At 36.7% G+C, this 18,533-nt stretch overlaps 1 protein-coding gene across 4 annotated transcripts in view; it reads right to left on the bottom strand.

Annotated features, from left to right (window-relative positions):
* Nucleotides 1-17,281, bottom strand: part of pns (DENN domain containing pinstripe) — a 56,973-nt gene extending 39,692 nt beyond the window's left edge. For 3 of the 4 annotated variants that reach the window (XM_069818504.1, XM_069818505.1, XM_069818507.1), the window contains exon 1: nt 17,010-17,280. In XM_069818504.1, the coding sequence (XP_069674605.1) occupies nt 17,010-17,109 (100 nt within the window). In that variant the 5' untranslated portion in view covers nt 17,110-17,280. Of the gene's footprint in view, nt 1-17,009 lie in introns of all 4 variants that reach the window. The other variant, XM_069818506.1, reaches the window with a different exon arrangement.
* Nucleotides 17,282-18,533: the final 1,252 nt, after the last annotated feature.

Raw genomic sequence — 18,533 nt, 5'->3', positions numbered from 1 at the left:
CCAGACGCACCAACCGTTACTCCACACGTGTGGACCTGGTGAAGTGATGATAGCAAAGTGGTATGCTAATGAGATGAGTCTGAGAATTTGCCATGGAATTACACGACATTCTGTTGCTTGTGAGGTTCAGACCTGTCTTCGGACAGTTGACTAAACAACAACTCCGTAATTAGGGGGGGAATCAATTCAAGCGAAATTTGAACCCAAGCTGAAGTGCAGTTCCAGAGTGCGAGTCCCACTTGTTAGGCTTATAATTTTAACACAAATTATTATAGTTTTAGTCTGAATTTTAATGATTTACTGTTTAATTTAATGAATATATATATATAGATAATTCGATAAAATGACGATGATGTATAAGATCCACACTGACAGTAAGGAACACTTTAATAAGCCTGATATTATAATCCGTAATTTAGATATGAAATCATGCCAAATGATGGATATTATGTCGTACGATCATTAAATTTGTGCCTATGGAAACTGAAAAGCACCTAAAATATAAGAAACTTACAATTGAGGCGAGCCGAATGTGGGGTATGAAAATAAAGATTGTAACAGTTATAACTCGATCTTGTGGCTACGTACCACAAAGGTTCATTCATAAAAGCCTGTCAAAACTACCAGACCAGGAAAATTAGGAAAAACAAGGCATTTGTCGGAATACTATAGAACTGATATTACACTGCAGAAAGTACGTATTTTAAAAGGCGAACTGTCTGGATTTCTGGCTGTGGAAGCTGAATGCAAATAGATAGCCTATACAATCTTTATACACAGCAAGTCAAATCTAAGGGGCAGACATTCCATCTGTCTCTTGGCACTACAGTCTGGCAAGCAGATCACCAGCTCTTGCACATAATTTTCTTGAAATTTCACAGCACTACAGTCTGACAAGTGATCTTTGGCGTAAGTAATTAATTATTTATTTAAGGAAATGTAAAGAATCTTACCTGTATTTCAAAGCAGTTGCTCAAAATGTTTTTTTTTAGTTGGTTATTTAACGACGCTGTATCAACTACTAGGTTATTTAACATCGATGAGATTGGTGATAGCGAGATGATATTTGGCGAGATGAGGCCGAGGATTCGCCATAGATTACCTTGCATTCACATTACGGTTGGGGAAAATCTCGGACAAAACCTAACCAGTTAATCAGCCCAAGGGGGGATCGAACCCGCGCCCGAACGCAACTTCAGATCGGCAGGCAAGCGCTTTAACCGACTGAGCCACGCCGGTGGCTCTCAAAATGTTCTCTTATACTTTCTATACATGAGGTCGGGAAAATCCAATGGTTTACTTGCACACAGCAATGTCGCAGCTCGGTAAGAATGCTAGTAATTCAGATTTACTTTAAGCCTGGCCCATGACAAAACGTGTAGTTTTGTCTTATCACTTGTTTCATTAAACTGGTAGCATATTTCTGCTGGCACTTTTTAATTATGAATCTCAGTCAGCACCTGAACTGTATTCAGCAAACACATCACCGTATTAAAATGAAAGCCCTACGTGAGATTTTTGACGACAGAGTAATAAGTAGTGGACTATGGCCTGCTTGGTCGCCAGATCTGTCGGTGTGTATTTTTAATCTAGGGTACCTCAGAAAGTGCACGAAACACCCTCGTACTATGAATATTCTCAAGATTGAAATAACACGGCTAATACACAATAATACTGTCGATAATGAATTCCAACGAGTGTCCACAACTTCACATATCGCTGCAACATGTGTATACAACGTAATGGAGGGCATTTTGAGCAATAATTCTGAAATTCAGGTAATATTTTATGTCCTTAAATAAATTCACTAGTCACGCAAAAGGTCACTTGTCAGACTGTAGAGCCGTCAAATAGCAAGAATATTTATGGCAAGAGCTATATCTCTTTCCATGCAACTTACTGTCGGTGACTCAGGAGAAGACGAGAGCGGACTGAGGAGGAAGGGATGTAAACAGATAACGTAAGACAACACGTGCAATATTTGTACTGCAGTAAGCGGAAACATTAGGTCTCCTTCTGTTCAACTTAGCTTTAATTTCCATACGCATTGTTATATACTCATGTTTCCTGCACGAGCAATAACCTGGCTTCTGGGATGCTTATCTGAGAGATGTTTATAAGCTTTAGCAACATTTACGTAAAGATTAATTTTTGATCCTACAGAATATATCTGTTATGGTAATAATAAATCTGCAATGCTTGGGAAAAGTGACATAAGTCAGTTTTCACAAACCTTTTTTGATAATTTATTGACAACTTACACTAGTTTATGTCGATTTGATTTTTTTCTGTATGAATTATTGTAATGGGAGGAATAGCCTACCTATGTATTTTTTCCCAAGCGAACAGATGTTCCGTAAGTTGTCAATAAATTATCAAAAAAGGTTTGTGGAAACTGACTTGTGTCACTTTTCCCGAGCACTACAGAATTATTAGAGGAGAAAAATTCGCTCCGGCGCCAGCAATCGAACCCGGGTCCTCGGTTCTACGTACCTAGTGCTGTAACCACTGAGCTTCGCCAAAGTTCAATCCACAGCACCGGATCGAATCCTTCTCCTCTAGTGTTTTTCCCTTTGTAGCCTGACTCCAAGTTCGATATATATGTTGACAATTAGCCTATATTAAGTCAACTGCCATTATACAAGAAGCGCACTCAACTTAGTGACTTGGAGGCCGGGATTCAACAGTAATATGCACTGTTGGGCGAAGAATCTACGTAGATTAATTTTTGGTCCTACAGAATATAATTATCTATTATGGTAACAATGATCATTAGAGGAGAAAAATTCGCTCCGGCGTCAGGGATCGAACCTGGGTCCTCGGTTCTACGTACCAAGTGCTCTAACCACTGAGCTACGCCGAAGTTACCATAACAGATATATTCTGTAGGACCAAAAATTAATCTTTACGTAGATTCTTCGCCCAACAGTGCATATTACTGTGGAATCCCGGCCACCAAATCACTCAGTTGAGTGCGCTCCTTGTACAGTGCGTTCGTAGCTCGGCCGGACCGTTCCGCGGCGGCCTTGGACTGGGTGAAGATTGGCGCGCCTGCCGCCAGAGTAGCGCTGTAGCTACCGCTGACGCGCCAGTCAGTCGAGTTGGATCTGTCGTGAGGAGAAGACGTCTGTGCGCGTGTTGTGAGTAATATTGTGTTGTCTCGGGGTGATAAAGTGTCTATTAATAATGACTGAGTACACTTTAGAACTACGTATTTTTCTCTATGATGCGTATGTGAAATACTCTTTTGCAAGAAGGTGTCGAAGAGAATTTGAACATCGGTTTGCAGGTGTTCGAATTCCTAGCAGGTCAACTATTCATGACTTTGTCAATAAAGTCAGACATACAGGATCTTTTTTGAACAAGAAACGTGTTCAACAACGCCGTGTACTGACGGAAGAGAAACTTGATGAAGTAGGGGCCCGGTTAGAGCACTCATCCCGCAAATCACTGCGATGTTTAGCACAAGAGGTTAACATTTCCAAGACGTCAGCTTTTGTGGCAACGAAACTTCCGAAACTTAAGCCGTACAGGGTAACTGTAGTTCATACTTTACAACCACAAGATCCTGTAAGTAGGGTTAATTATTGCAATTGGTTTATGCAGTCCGTTCATAATGCGACGTGGACCCACTTTTAACGTTCTTCACTGATGAAGCGTGGTTTCATCTTCACGGTCACGTTTCTACTCAGAAATAGATACTGGGCTACCAAAAATCCCCATATTATTCATGAAGTTCCTCACCACTCTGCAAAGGTTGGAGTTTGGTGTGTAATGAGTGCGAGTAGAATTATCAGTCCCATATTTTTCGACACAACAGTTGATTCACACGTTTATGTAACTTCAATTGTAAATAATTTTTTCCGCAACTAACAAGAAATGAACGATTGGGTGGCTGGTTTCAGCAGGATTCAGCTACAGCGCAGACCGCTGCGAATTCTATGCATGAATTGCAAAGTGTGTTTGGTGACAGAATAATTAGTCAAAGATTGTGGCCACCTCGTTCCCCTGACCTATCACCATGCGATAAAGAATAAAGTGTACGCATCATATTCGCACACGTTACAAGAATTGAAGAATAACATCACGAGAGAAATACAGGCAATCAGTCAACATGAACTTTTGGGAGTGAACCAGATTGTTTTCGGAGATATAAGGAATATGTTCGAGTTGAAGGTCATCAGTTTCAACATCTGTTGTGATGCAGGTAAGCCTAATGTTAGTAGAGTAGTTAGTGTTCCGTACCCATGACTTGCCGGTCGTTTACGTGTAACTCTGGCGGCAGGCGCGCCAATCTTCAACCAGTCCAAGGCCGCCGCGGAACTGTCCGGCCGAGCTACGAACGCACTGTATAATGGCAGTTTACGTAATACATGCCAACATATATGTCGAACTTGGAGACAGGCCACAAAGGGAAAAACACTAGAGGAGAGGGATTCGATCCGGTGCTGTGGATTGAACTTCGGCGTATCTCAGTGGTTAGAGCACTTGGTACGTAGAATCGAGGACCCGGGTTCGATCCCTGGCGCCGGAGCGAATTTTTCTCCTCTAATAACCATTTAGCAACATTGCCTAGCTGTATTGATGAGACTAAATCACGGTTAATGGTGGTAATTTAAATATTGCGTACAGGCAAAATATTGTAGCCACGAAGATCAATATTATATTATGAACTAAGTCACGTGAGAATCATTACAGTAATCTGCTTGTGAGACTAGTGGTGAGGCAGCAGAGTGCCGGGGCCTTCAGTTTGACTTGCCCAGTATCGTCAATATTATTATTATTATTATTATTATTATTATTATTATTATTATTATTATTTCATGTTGCTATTTACTACAATAGTTAGGTGCTCTCAACACAAGCTGATAGAGGGGCCTAATGGCTTTACCTTTATCAGGTTAAATAAATAAATAAATAAATAAATAAATACCAAATACTAAGCTATTTTAAATACAAAATCTGCACTTCTTAATGAAGGATTAGGAATTTTCTTGATATAAAACAGATCTTCAATACTACTGATTTCTGAATTTCTGGTATTCTATATAATTTTCAAATGAAATTAATTTATTCCTGCTTTTGTAAAGATTATCCGAAGAAAAAAAACTTGTTTAATAAAGTTCACAAATGGGACACAGTAGGCTCGACTTCGTAATTCCAAATGTTCATTATTCCATACCAGAAGAGTCATTTCGGGGGAATGTGTTCCCCTCCTCCCGAGTTTAAGATTATAAAAAATGATAATACTATTAAAGAAAGTAAATGTGAGAACTGTACTTTTAATATTAGCATATCCCACTTTTATTAATTAATTAATCCGTGGCGCTACAGCCCGTGAAGAGCCTAGACCGACCAGCCGGCTGCTGGCCTCACGCCCACATGCCGAAGCAGAGGTGGACGATCATCCAACCAGAATGGAGGTATCGTGTGGTTAGCACGATGATCCCCCCAGCCGTTATAGCTGGCATTCGCAACCGGATTTCGCTACCTATCGTAACTCCCCAAATGCATCACGATGATGGGTGGGCACCGGTCCCATACACTGGCCGAAATTTCATGAGAACTCGAAACAGCGCGCATTCCGTAACGCGGGTCCTAGCCAGGATGCCTTCCTTAGACCACGACGCCACGGCGCAGGACATCCCACTTTTATAAACGTTTAAAAAATAAAAAATAAGCTAGTTAATGACCCTGCTCAAATGAAACCAAGATGTTATAGGTCTCGCAAGCAGGGAATACCGATGACAGGAATGCAAACGAAACAATGCTATAAGGAAGAGCGGGCCGAAATAGCTTGAATGATATTCAAGAGTACAGTCGGAAGAATAGAATTAGTCTTGCGTTGTGATAGTTACATTACTGTTTTAGTTTCAGTTCCACTGCATGTGAATACGTGTCTTGTTTAAAGTGCGTTGATTTTATTATGTAGTGATGGAGCATCCCCCTCGCAGAGTATCATTATTTTACTCGTAAACATATGTTGCGTGTTTAATTCGCTTCGGATTGTTTTCTTGCTTGCTTACTTACAAATGGCTTTTAAGGAACCCGCAGGTTCATTGCCACCCTCACATAAGCCCGCCATCGGTCCCAATCCTGTGCAAGATTAAGCCAGTCTCTATCATCATATCCTACCTCCCTCAAATCCATTTTAATATTATCCTCCCATCTACGTCTCGGCCTCCCCAAAGGTCTTTTTTCCTCCGGTCTCCCAACTAACACTCTATATGCATTTTGTATATCAAGATGTGATCTATTTGATTGTGTGTCAATCCATCAGGAGAAGTCCAAGTATATTTATGTATATTCTTATGGGGGAATGTTGTACTTTTGACAATTAAATTGTTTGATGTCGCAAAGTTCACTAACCTAACTCCACTGTCATTACTATAGTCGCGACGCTGTTATTCCCGGCGTGGTTCCTCCTCTTCGCTTACGTGTTAGGAAGTGAAGGCTCTATAAAGTCTAGGTACATAGCATTGTTCGCCATTTTTATTCTTTCGTTGCCGAGCTACCAGACGAGGAATCTATTTGCCACATCGTTAAACATTATCATGTCGTAGCTCCTATGATAATAAATCAAACGCACTGTAATTGAGCAAATAATTGAACGGCAAATAACGTCCACGTGTGGTTTCTGCGAACGTCAACGAAAGAGTCAAAATGGCGGGCGATTATATTAAGTATTTATCGAGCCTTAGGAAATGCATAACGTCATCAGCAGCGAATCACAAGACGCACACGCTTAAATGTAGCCGATCTGCAACGTGATTGGCTGCCGGAAATAAGAGCGACGGGACTATAGTTACGTGTAGGCTCTCTTTTCCAATAGTTGGTTTAAAAATATCCCCCCGTCCTACTTTAGAGTTGAAATCCCCCAATAAAATGTTCATGTTATTTCTAGATAACTAATCAAAAGTATATTCTAATTCCTCATAGAAGCTATCCTTTATATGGTCGTCTTTCTCTTCTGTAGGAGCGTGAGCATTTATAACTATGATATCGCACCATCTACCCTTAAGTACTAAATATGATAACCTGTTAGTGATAAATTCGACCTTTATTACTGCTGATTTTTATGAACAAATAATCCTGTTCCTAATTGGTAATTATTGTTTCTTTCCCCATCTGTCCACCTTCTTGAAAGAGGCAGTACTTCCATTGGCCTGCATCTCTCGCTCCCTCGGCGTGCCAACATACACACGTCAAAACAAACAGTAACGCCACCACTGATTTTCGGTAATCGTTCCTTGCACGACCTATGCCCTTAGTTTATATTAGTTGTTGTTAAAGTAACGGAAGGTTATTACGCTGTGTAACAGAGCGCATATGAAATGCAAGGCAGAAACTGATAAGCTATTACCGGCGAATGCCGCGCGAGCTGCGGAGTGGAGTCCCGCAGTAGGCCTACAATAATCTCCCTGTACTAACAGCAATCAGTGGCACGACATATTGTAAATAAAAGTAAAATTCTTTTGCCAAATTAAATTAAAATTTATTTTGTAAATAAAATTATGTATGTTCATATTAATAATAAGTGCATGTAGGTAGTCTACCACTTTGGAGTAACAGTTAGCATGCCTGACCATGAAACGAAAGGACCTGGGTTCAAATCCTAGTTGGGACAAGTTACGTGGTTGAGTTTTTTTTCCCGAGATTTTCCCTCAACCAATTGAAGCGGAATTGCTGGGTAACTTTCGGCGTCGAACCCCGAACTCATTTCGCAATAATTTCTTCACATATTACCATTATTACCACAGCTTAGGTTAATTACCACAGACCAAGTTAAGTTCACGGTACAGTGTGCTGTATTCGTACAAGAGCACGCCCATTCAGCGATAAAATCGTTCACAAAATAGGAGTGGTAAATACAATAAGCTTCAGGCAGCTGCAGTGTAAGCAGCCCTTCAGGCCCTTCTCCCATTAAAGGAAAGCAAAAATTATATCGGTATCATATAAGTACGTTAAGAAGTTAGAACTAACTGTGTGAGTAGAAACTAGAAATGCACTGTGAAGTGGGGTGAACTTACCCATAAAACAAAACAAAAAATTAATCATGATATCAGCCATATTTGTGACTTGAAATAAAAAATACTTGATAAATTGAGAAAAGATATGCATTTCAAAAATATATTCAGTACATCTGATTTTTTTTTTTATTTTATTGGGTTATTTTACGACCCTGTATCAACATCTCGGTTATTTAGCGTCTGAATGAAATGAAGGTGATAATGCCGGTGAAATGAGTCCGGGATCCAGCACCGAAAGTTACCTAGCATTTGCTCGTATTGGGTAGGGCTCTACCTCCATGCTCCCCCCCCCCAAGTGCCTTCATGGCATGTTACGGGGATACCTTTACCTTTTTACAGTATAGAAAACAGTCCATTTCAGAGGACATAGGCAGGGAGTACATTACGCGATTTGCCCATAAGGTCTTTCCTTAAAAAAAATCTTGCCTTTCCCCCTCCTCATGCAAAACCTGCAATGACACCTCTGTTCATACTTCAGGTTTTAGTATTTTTAATTCGTCACAGCTTGTTCTTGATAGGTGGTTGGTGTTGGAAAGTACTGTTTATCACATTTGTCGCCCTGGACATTTTATCGACTACAACTATAACTGATTTTCTGTAGTCTATGGTCTGTTTGTTCCAGTATGAAATACTATGTCCATCTTCCAAAACAAAGAGTGGCTTAACCATATAATACTGTATGGAGGAAAGGGCTGGAGAAACTTATACTCAGAAGCTTTCCTGGCGCACAGCTCCTCAGCTGACTCCCTCTGGCACTATAAATTAAGGAGCTAGGTACCCTCAGATATCACTTAACCCTGAAGATGAGGAAGATGAACATCCTCGAAACGTCGCACAGTGGTCCGAATATTAAAAAACATGGTCAAAAATATCTCCCTACTTACAATCTACATTATGCCATGCCCAATCAACAAATAATTGTTTAAAATGAGGAATATAATGAATTTTAGCGACTTACATCTATACCGGACCCCTCCTCCATCACTCGTCTTCAGAATCAGAATCTCCCGAGTCCTCGCTGTTGGGCCCTTCAGGTGTAGAGAGCAACTGGAGCACCTGCAGTGGTAACTGTGTTCTCTTCTTCTTGGGGAGTTCTCTTAGGTTGGAAATTAAAGGGTCTGATGCAAGAAACAGCCTATGGAATAAGTCAAAGTTTGTAGTAATTCTTGACGTCTTTCTGGTGTGATCTTGTCGAAATCTTGTAACAGTTTTGTTTAATGATTCCATTGCTTCCTCGGATAATTCTCCTATTGGTAATAAAGCTGATTTTACAATAGATGCTGCATGAATAAGAATTTTGTGCACTGTTGGTGGCATATAATACCATGGGTATAATTTGACGAATAGCTCTGCGGTCTTTCTGCAGTATATATTGAATCGCGATTCACTTATATTTTGAAAACACGAAATTGTAGTAAGAATCACACTGAATCGTGAAATTAAATCATAATCAACGCCAGTTATTTTAGATGCTTCTTTAGTATTTTCGAAAAATCTTCTTGCCGTGTTCCCATCATTTGTGGTCCCATATCCAGGCTTCGGTGTATCGATAATAAGTCCTAATCTATTTCGAAATGCATCTTGAATAGTTTTCTTTCTTTTCTTCATAATTTCTCGACTTCCATCTCGTACATTTGCCTTCCATTTTTTAAATTCAACCGGTAAGATATATGTAGTATGCATTCAAAAAACCTTATATGTGCATGTAGAATTGATAATCCAAAGACAAAATTGGAGGTATCTTCTGACTGTTGTTGTAAAAATTCAAGATTATTCATTTGTGAAATTTTTGCACCACAGATGTAGTACTTCATACTGGATGACCTGGCTAATGCATTGCATATTTTCCCGTCTATCATAGTTAAAAGTAGTGAAAACTGATGTTACCTAATGTAAATGGTTGCAAGTCCTGTATCTGATTTTCTACATATTCTCTCTCTGCTTGGGCTATTTCCGTTGTCTCGTGTACCCACTGAAGGCGAATAGGTCTGCAGAATCGAGTTGATGAAGGACGGGGATTCCTCCATGCAACATCTCCACTTTAAGTATCAACCAAGCACAGGGGAACCAATGACGTAAGGAATAAACTTTCATCACTTTTCTCTTTTTGATGCCATATCTGTTTATATTGCGAATGACCAGAGCTGCCGTCAAAACCCCATTTACAATGCAACATGTAGTTTTTCTCTGTGTTACTTAGAGGTGAAATATTCAAGATTCTATAGGCTGTATGATGTAACAGAGACTGTAATTTGACCTCACATTTATTTTCGGTCACTTGTATGCCTTGGGAGTACGTTTCTTTTTTTAGCTTCTAAAACGGATTGATAACTGGGGTAGAGATCATGGTTATGTGCAACAGCCATTTTTCTAATTGTTTTATATTGATGTCTGGACAGATTTGAATCTATTATTAATGAAAGAGCTTCTTCATTTGTGAGTCTAGTACTTTCCTTTTTTTCTTTCCTCCAATAATCACGAATTCTTTTGCCTCTGCTTGGTGTTGTGGTTGTTACTTCTTTTAACAATTTGGCTGCTGCTTCATCACCTTCTGACCTTAAACTCATTACTGTAGCATAAGAGAGCTCTTCAGAAGACACATTTTCTCTCGTTTCTTTTGCTTTTCTTCGTTTACTTCTTTCACTTAATTCCCCAAATACTTTTGTAGGACGACCGCGACCCAGCTTTCCCGATGTGCTTGGAATGTCGGTATGCTTTTTCGGCGTTGATACAGATGAAATATTTTCAATAGGCAATGTTATGTCATGATCTAATCAACGAGAATATCTGTTTGAAAAATTTGTTTCACTATAACCACACTTCACCCATCGCTGATAATACGGAAGAAAAAAAATGTAGTCTAATGACATTGTATAACTTTTTTGCAGCACTACAATCAGTACTAATTTCAAATTTATTAGTCAAATATGACGTGATATAGTTTTCTTGTTGCTTACGCGATTCGTTTCTCCGTTGTCTAATTTTATGGTGAAGTTCACGGCGACTCACAGAAAAATTCATTTTGCACTTGCACAATAAACACTCCCTGAATCACTGAACGTATCAAGATGACTTAATACAGTTAGTGTTTCAGTCAGCTTGGAAAGAACCCCCTTTTAAATGGAAAGTAAACAGAACGCGAGTTATGACTATGAGCTGTCACAGTTATGGCACATGAGGATTGAGGAAACAGCGCGCAGGGGTAGTCTTGGGCACGTAGAGGTTGCCCTTGGATAACCTTGGAGATGAAACCTTCAACATTCCCTAAACGAAGGCTTCCCTTAACAGCTGTGTAAGTTTCACAGTGTACATATTTATACATTTTTTTAAAACTCTCTATATATTTAAGTATCTTTTTAAAAATAATACTTGACTTTAAAAAATTCTAATTAATATTAAAACATAATATTAATTTACGTGTTAGTGTGTATAATGTAAAAGACATATAATATTATATAATAAAAATATTTACTATTATTTTCATGCATTTTAAAAATTGATCAGGGCTCTTTTAAAATCTCATCACTAAGGTAAAATTACACAAGTAGGATTTATGTCACTTTTGAACAAATATATCGTGAAACCTGTATGTTATTATTAATAAATAACCTGTGATTTTTGAAGGTCAAGTATTGTAGAATTATTGGAATGTGATTTAAAGATTCTGTATCGAAGTTGAAAAATTGATTTTTGACCAGCTTTTAAGCGATCCGGACCACTGTGCGTCGGTGGATCACCAACTTATGACCTGGCTGGAAGCCCGAGAAAATTTCGAATTAAACTTATACTCTTTTACCAATTGTTGATAAACTTAATTTAAAAAACTTGGTTGTCTGTAAATATAGTCTGTAGAGGCAAGTTTTTAACATCCAGATACAGTATGTTGAATTATTTTTCATCCATTGCCATAGTTTCGACATTTATAATTTATTTTTACGTAGAATATTCTCTTCGGATAGTATCTGGCTGGATCTATTTCTTCTTACATTGCATACACAAAAACTTTTTAGTATTTGCATGGATGGTTATTGTCAGTAGCAACAACAACAGCAGCAGCAGCACCAGCACCAGCACCAGTAGTAGTAGTAGTATATTAATATTAGTTTGTGTTAATATGTAACTATTTTGGCACTAGTCCCAGATATAAGGATCGAACTGCGGACTTTTGTGATACGAAATAAAGTATGCAACATCCAAATAGTTCATTTATTTAAATTGATAAAAGTCACCCTTTCCTTTGCCCGCCTTCATTTTTTCTTTCGAACATATCTCTATATTTCATTTAATAGTACTATGGTTTTCAGTTCATTTTTTTCTAGTGTTATTTCCGATTGTTTTGGACGTGTAAAGGGTTAGGTTTTTTTTTTCGATTATGTTTTCTTTTCTTATGTAGCTATGAATAATTATTGCGCTTCACAAGTTAAGTACAATAATTTATTTTGAAAGTTCAAGTGGTTTAGGTACCTACTTACTTTTGTACTACACATTAAAAATTAAAAGGAGGGTATCAAACATATTCACTAAACATATATTAATCAAATACCGTAATTTCATTATTGGAGAGCAATTTATCCTTTCTCATACTCTCACTCTCACAGGTACACATGCACAAAAGAATAACATTCCTCATGAAACGTGGAAAGTTTTTTTATGTACTCTATGTAGGAGAGAAATGGAGAGAGTTCCAAGCAGAGAAAGAGTATTTGCTTTCACTTGTGCACCCACTGGAAACAATTGGTAACATTAATATGGGGTCATCTCAACAATTAGAACATGATTATTATGACATAGGACCCAGGGTAAACGCCAAGAAAATTTTAAATTAATGTTTTTATACTAAAGTACAACGAAAATGATACCTACATGTATAAACCACAATACCTTGCTTTCTTTCTATCGCTTTTTTTCATTTCAGACTATTCTAGTGTTAAAGTTAATACCTTCCCTCACTGTAATATTTTAGACAATAATAAAATTATTAAAAAAAACCTATAACATATAAGTTACATTACATTATGCATTAAATATTATGTCATTTAGGTAAATGAATTTTTTTTTTTTAACATATTAAATCATTAATAGATGCGGTAATTTTCATCATTAACAAGAAACAGCTTTATGAATTTACAAATACATTGAGATGGTTGATTTTAGCAAATTAAAATAAAAAAAATTGCACGTTAGAAATCATATTTAGCATTTTATATGCACCAGCGTACATAACCCGCGGCCTGCAGGTCTCATGCAGCCCGCCACTATGTTTGCTGCGGCCCAATAGCAAAGTTTCAAACTTAAAATTTAAAAAATATTTGTATTATTAATTAGTATAAATTACAGTAATTACTAATTAGTAAGACATTTATATAAATTGTATTTATTATTGGAGAATATCTGCGGCCCTTCAAAAGAACTTTTTTTTTTAATATTGACCCGCAGTATTCATAAAGTTGACACCCCTGGTCTATACCATAGGCCTATTAATTACCAAACAAGTTAGTGCATGTTATATTTTAAGAATGTTTTTCTTCTACTTATTTTATACGAGTTTTAAAATCTAAATTAACAAAACCTCAATTTCATATTTAAATTTAAAAAAACACGCATTTGTATTATGTAATTTAAATGTAGGCTACAAATCACATCTTGCATTTTTACCACTTTAGAGTGGATTGAAAATCGATTTAAAATAACAAAAATCATATATTTAAGTGGACCTACTGGTATGTAAGCCTATACTAATATACGGGTGATCTATTTTTATTGATACGTATTAAAATATAACAGAAAATCAGAGTTTTTTAAATAAATTTGTATTAGGCCTACTGCACGAATTGGCACCAAAATGACAGGAATATTATTATTATTATTATTATTATTATTATTATTATTATTATTATTATTATTATTAACTGCGTATAACTGTTATTTAAGAATCGAACTAGCGAGCGTGTTAACAACAATGGTCAGGGATGCCAACTTGGTGAGTTAGAATCTATAGTATGTTCCATTTTTTAAGTCTGGTGATTCTGATAGAGTACCATACCATTCGTACCTCACCTCATATTCAGCCAAGCAGAGTAAAATGTAAAGAAGACAGCTTGCGGAAGGATAACGCCACAAACAACAAACAATAAAAAGTTCTAAGACTCTGATAACTCTTACAAGATAATTTTTCACATTACTGCTACATTATTCTGCTATAATTGTTTATATTACGTTTACTTTGTAATAATTATATCAAGTAACTTTTGTAATACAAAGAAAATTCTCATGAATATTAGAACTATTGCTTTCATATACTGTGTTGTAATAATAATGAATTATGTTTTATTCAACCCTTCAGTGCTCGCACCATATTTGTGGCACCAGTACTCGCGCGGATTACATTATAATCCATCTCTTTTTTTTTTAATAAACATTTTTACACATATAAATAAGTAATTTTTTCAACATACCTATATATAATAGTAACATTACTTTATTGATTCTATTAAACTGTTTGTGATATAACATTGTGACTCTATTTGAACATTAATGTTTAAATTAGGCCTAGTGGAGTTAATATAATGGTATTATCATGCAAACGATGTAATTAAAAACTCAATTATTATATGGGCTTCATTTTTAGCTATAAACTACACTCTACACCCTAGTAGTCAAGAGTTATAATAAATTTTCCACTCTTAAAATTCAAGTCACTATTGGTTCAAGTTCATACCTGTTTCATGTGAGAAGTCATTGTTATGTATTATTATCATTATGCCCACGTAACCATTTATATTGGAGGATGAAATAACCAGTGCAACAATAAAACATATTTGTAAAAATTCTTATGAACGGCTTATAGGAATAAGAAAACATTACAAATAAGGAAATCGAAAACATGCGGATTACAATTGTAATCCATTCTCAAATATATATTTACAACACAGAAAATAGTCACAATTACGTCCAAATACTCCTGACATCAGACTGTAACAAGAAGCTATTCAAAATTTTACGCTATCAGCATTCAAAGCGGAAATGTGATGACGTAATAAACAGCAGTGGTTTACAAAATGTATGCCGCGCGAATACTGACGATTTAACGACGCTCGCGACTGCCGAGGTTATGCCAGCGTCACAAGTGTGCCGCAATTTTGTCCCGCAGAAGTTCTTTTACAGGTCACTTAAATACCATCAACTTGGACCGGAATCGAACCCGCAACCTTGGGCATAGAAGGCTAAGCACTCTACCGATTGCGCCACCCAGGCAGTCTGTATTCTGTTGTATTTTTATTACTGCACATATTGCTTTTACTACTACACAAACTGTGTATGACTGCACACAAAGAAATAAAATCCGTGATAAAAATATTAACTAATCTAAACTTCAATTAATAAAATTTAACATAAGACAAAGTGAAGGTATATTAAATTTAAGTACATTTGTACAGACAGTAAAGTTATCATAGAACAATAAAATATCAAATATTATACTTACTTAGTATAAGATTACTTCGCAAGAAGTATAGTTCTGTATTTATGTATACAATATTCATAAACGCCGATTTCGAAATTTGATGGCAATGCAGCACAGAAAACAGAAAAATAGTTTCACCTTAAAAATAGGCACATAAAAGAAACAAATTAGGTAGGCCTACCTATATAGGAACTATAGCCCGGTAACTGGTATGTCCTTTACCCAACATGGGGGGGAGAGGGAGAGGAGGGCACGAAGGTAGAGATCCATGCCTTTGTGACCTCAATAGTCCCAGTAGGTTACTATAATATGTAAATAAATGGTACCGTACTGAAAGATTGGCTCTATATCGTTGCGTATTCCTTTTCCTTCTTCTCGTCCCCCTCAAACAAATACAATTTCGAAGCACGTATGAATCGCTTAATTATCGAATTGGAATAGCAGGAATGTTACAGGGAGTAAGTACAGGTAGCTGTTATTCGAGTACTGACATTAAATATGAAATTATGTCGTAAGTCTACAGAATGAATAGGCACAGAAAAGTTTTGAGAATTAATTTTCACAAGGATGATTTTTGTTGACAATTAATATCTTCTTCCTAATGGTGTTAAACTATGAATAAGCAACATGTTATTCTCATATTACAAATTTAATACTTCAAACTACTGAATCGTGTATCTATTCACATTTGCTGGTTCATTTTCCTCCAATGTCGATTTGGTTACAAGAAAAAGAGTTTTACAATATAATCTCAACTTCATACATTCATTAGCCTAATATTTTATTTTTCCTTTCATTAAATGGTGGCATCTATTTTCGTGAACCAAAACCGGTCTTACAAATAGAAATTTATATTAGGCTTACACTAAATTTATCTACTGGAGTAACAATGTGAAAAGAATAGGTCATATTCATCAGATTTATCATTAAAGATTTATCTACAATAAAGAGATTGATAAAAGGAATAGGAAAAGAAATGCAAAAATTTACACTCTTGACTTTTACGAACGAATTTTTACACTGCACACCTAAAAACTCTCTCTCTCTCTCTCTAGAACAGTACAAAATCCTATCAAGTTGTTTGACGAGCATAAATTTTACCTATTTAAAAGCTACAATCCCTGTTCAGGGCTACAATTAAATTGAGAATTTTTTTACAGGGGAAAAGTATTTGTATTACCACAATCCTTGTCATGTAGGTACGTAATTTATCCGCTTGCAACAAGTTATTAATAGTGTTTGCCAATTCCCATCAATAAAATTTCTTTTGTTTATAAGACAATGACTCTAACATTAAAGCCCTTACTCCTCCATCTATTCATTTCCTAACACCATACCAAAGCAAAAGTAAATAAATAATATTAAAATACGTTTTAGTCATACAAAACCTCAGTAAGAGTAAAAATGTACACTTATAGACTTGCATTCGCAGTCGAAGTTATCTAATTATGGAAAATAGTTATTGCTTATGTAAAGAACACAATCTGTCAAAAAATTTGACTAGCAGAAGCACTTACCAGCAAACCGATCTGGCTCCAATCCAGAACTTAGGTCCAAACCGCAAATCACGAAGTAATCTGCAAATCTATTTGCTCCCGAAGAAGTTGGTGAATTCATTCTTTGTTAAAATATACAGTTTACTTCAATCCAAATTATGACACCAACTCTTCCGCCCGAAAAGCATTCCACATAAAGCCATTTTACACTTTCTATTGCTTTCTACACGGCTACACAGCTGACGGATCAGAATTGATTCTGTAAATGTATGTCGACAAGCGCGACATCTTTGGTACAAATACGCAATTACAGCAAGATGCGAATAGCGGTGTCGTTAGAACACTCGGCGGATTGAAGCTTTAGCGATCGTACGGCGCCTGTAGCAAAGAAAACACAGAGGGAAAATTTTCACTATTTTGCAAACTGAAAATTATTGGACATTACAATAAAATATCAGCTTCTTAAATAACAATATCTAGATCAACTGAGGACAATTTAAAATCGCCTGAAATTGACTACAGCGTACTCTATATTTTTTTATCTGCTAGAACCACGGCTAAAATCCTAGATCTAAAACCTTTCCGGATAATATTCCGGCTGTATGTAATCAGGAATGTAGGTCTATTTTGCAAGGGCAGTTGTAAATTTAAAGTTTTAATGGAACAACTGCGTAAAGTGCGTAAACGAAAAGCAATATTAATAACATTACACATCAAATGATATTAATTTGGATATCAGTCCAGCGGATATAAAAACTGCAACCACCATGGTGGCTCAGTGCGCTGGGCATAAGCATATGATCTAGGGTATAAGCCAGGGGGAGGCCTGGGTTCAAATTCCGATCTACCCTGAATTTATAACTTGTGCTGGCAAACCCGTAGTCCAGGCAACGCAGGAGTTTTCTCCAAGTACAGTACTAAAGTTCCCCGTGACAGTCCAACAATTCATCATCATCATCATCATTTACGCGTCAGTTTTGTGAATATGTAATTAATAAGTGTTTTATATTATGAATCTGTGTTTATGTTTTGGTTTAGTTCAATTTTACATTTGGAGCTGTTTCTTAAGGGCTTTTGCTATTTTAAAATTCGGGTTGAGGATTACAAAAAAAAAAAATAAAAATAATGTAGGCTGTATCGAAAACACTACTGTACCGCAAGTATTATGCGTGAGTGCGTCGCTGGTAGAATTGAAGATCTGAATTGACAAACATTCTAAGTCCAAAATTTACCGAATGACTTTTTACCTGACATGTTATTTTTTCTTTTCCATAGCCCACCATCCTATAAAAAAGAATATTCCAAGTCTCTATTTTTTAATCATATAAATATTGATTTCAATACTCTTATATTGCAAGCTTATATAGTTTCTTTGCATTTTCTTTTTTCTAGATAAAAAAAAACCCGGTATATTTTCGCTATGCTGGACTCCTGGAAGTAGCCATCTTGTATGCATTGAGAGTAAACATGTCGGTTGCTATAGTACCAGTAACCTTCATGCTGTTTCGGTTGCTACCCGTTGTTTATATGTTCGTTCCCATTTGC

Source organism: Periplaneta americana, chromosome 2 (genome assembly GCF_040183065.1).
Source record: "Periplaneta americana isolate PAMFEO1 chromosome 2, P.americana_PAMFEO1_priV1, whole genome shotgun sequence".
In the NCBI taxonomy this organism is placed as follows: domain Eukaryota; kingdom Metazoa; phylum Arthropoda; class Insecta; order Blattodea; family Blattidae; genus Periplaneta; species Periplaneta americana.
The sequence above is the reverse complement of the archived record's forward strand: the minus strand, read 5'-3'. Positions and strand labels throughout refer to the sequence as shown.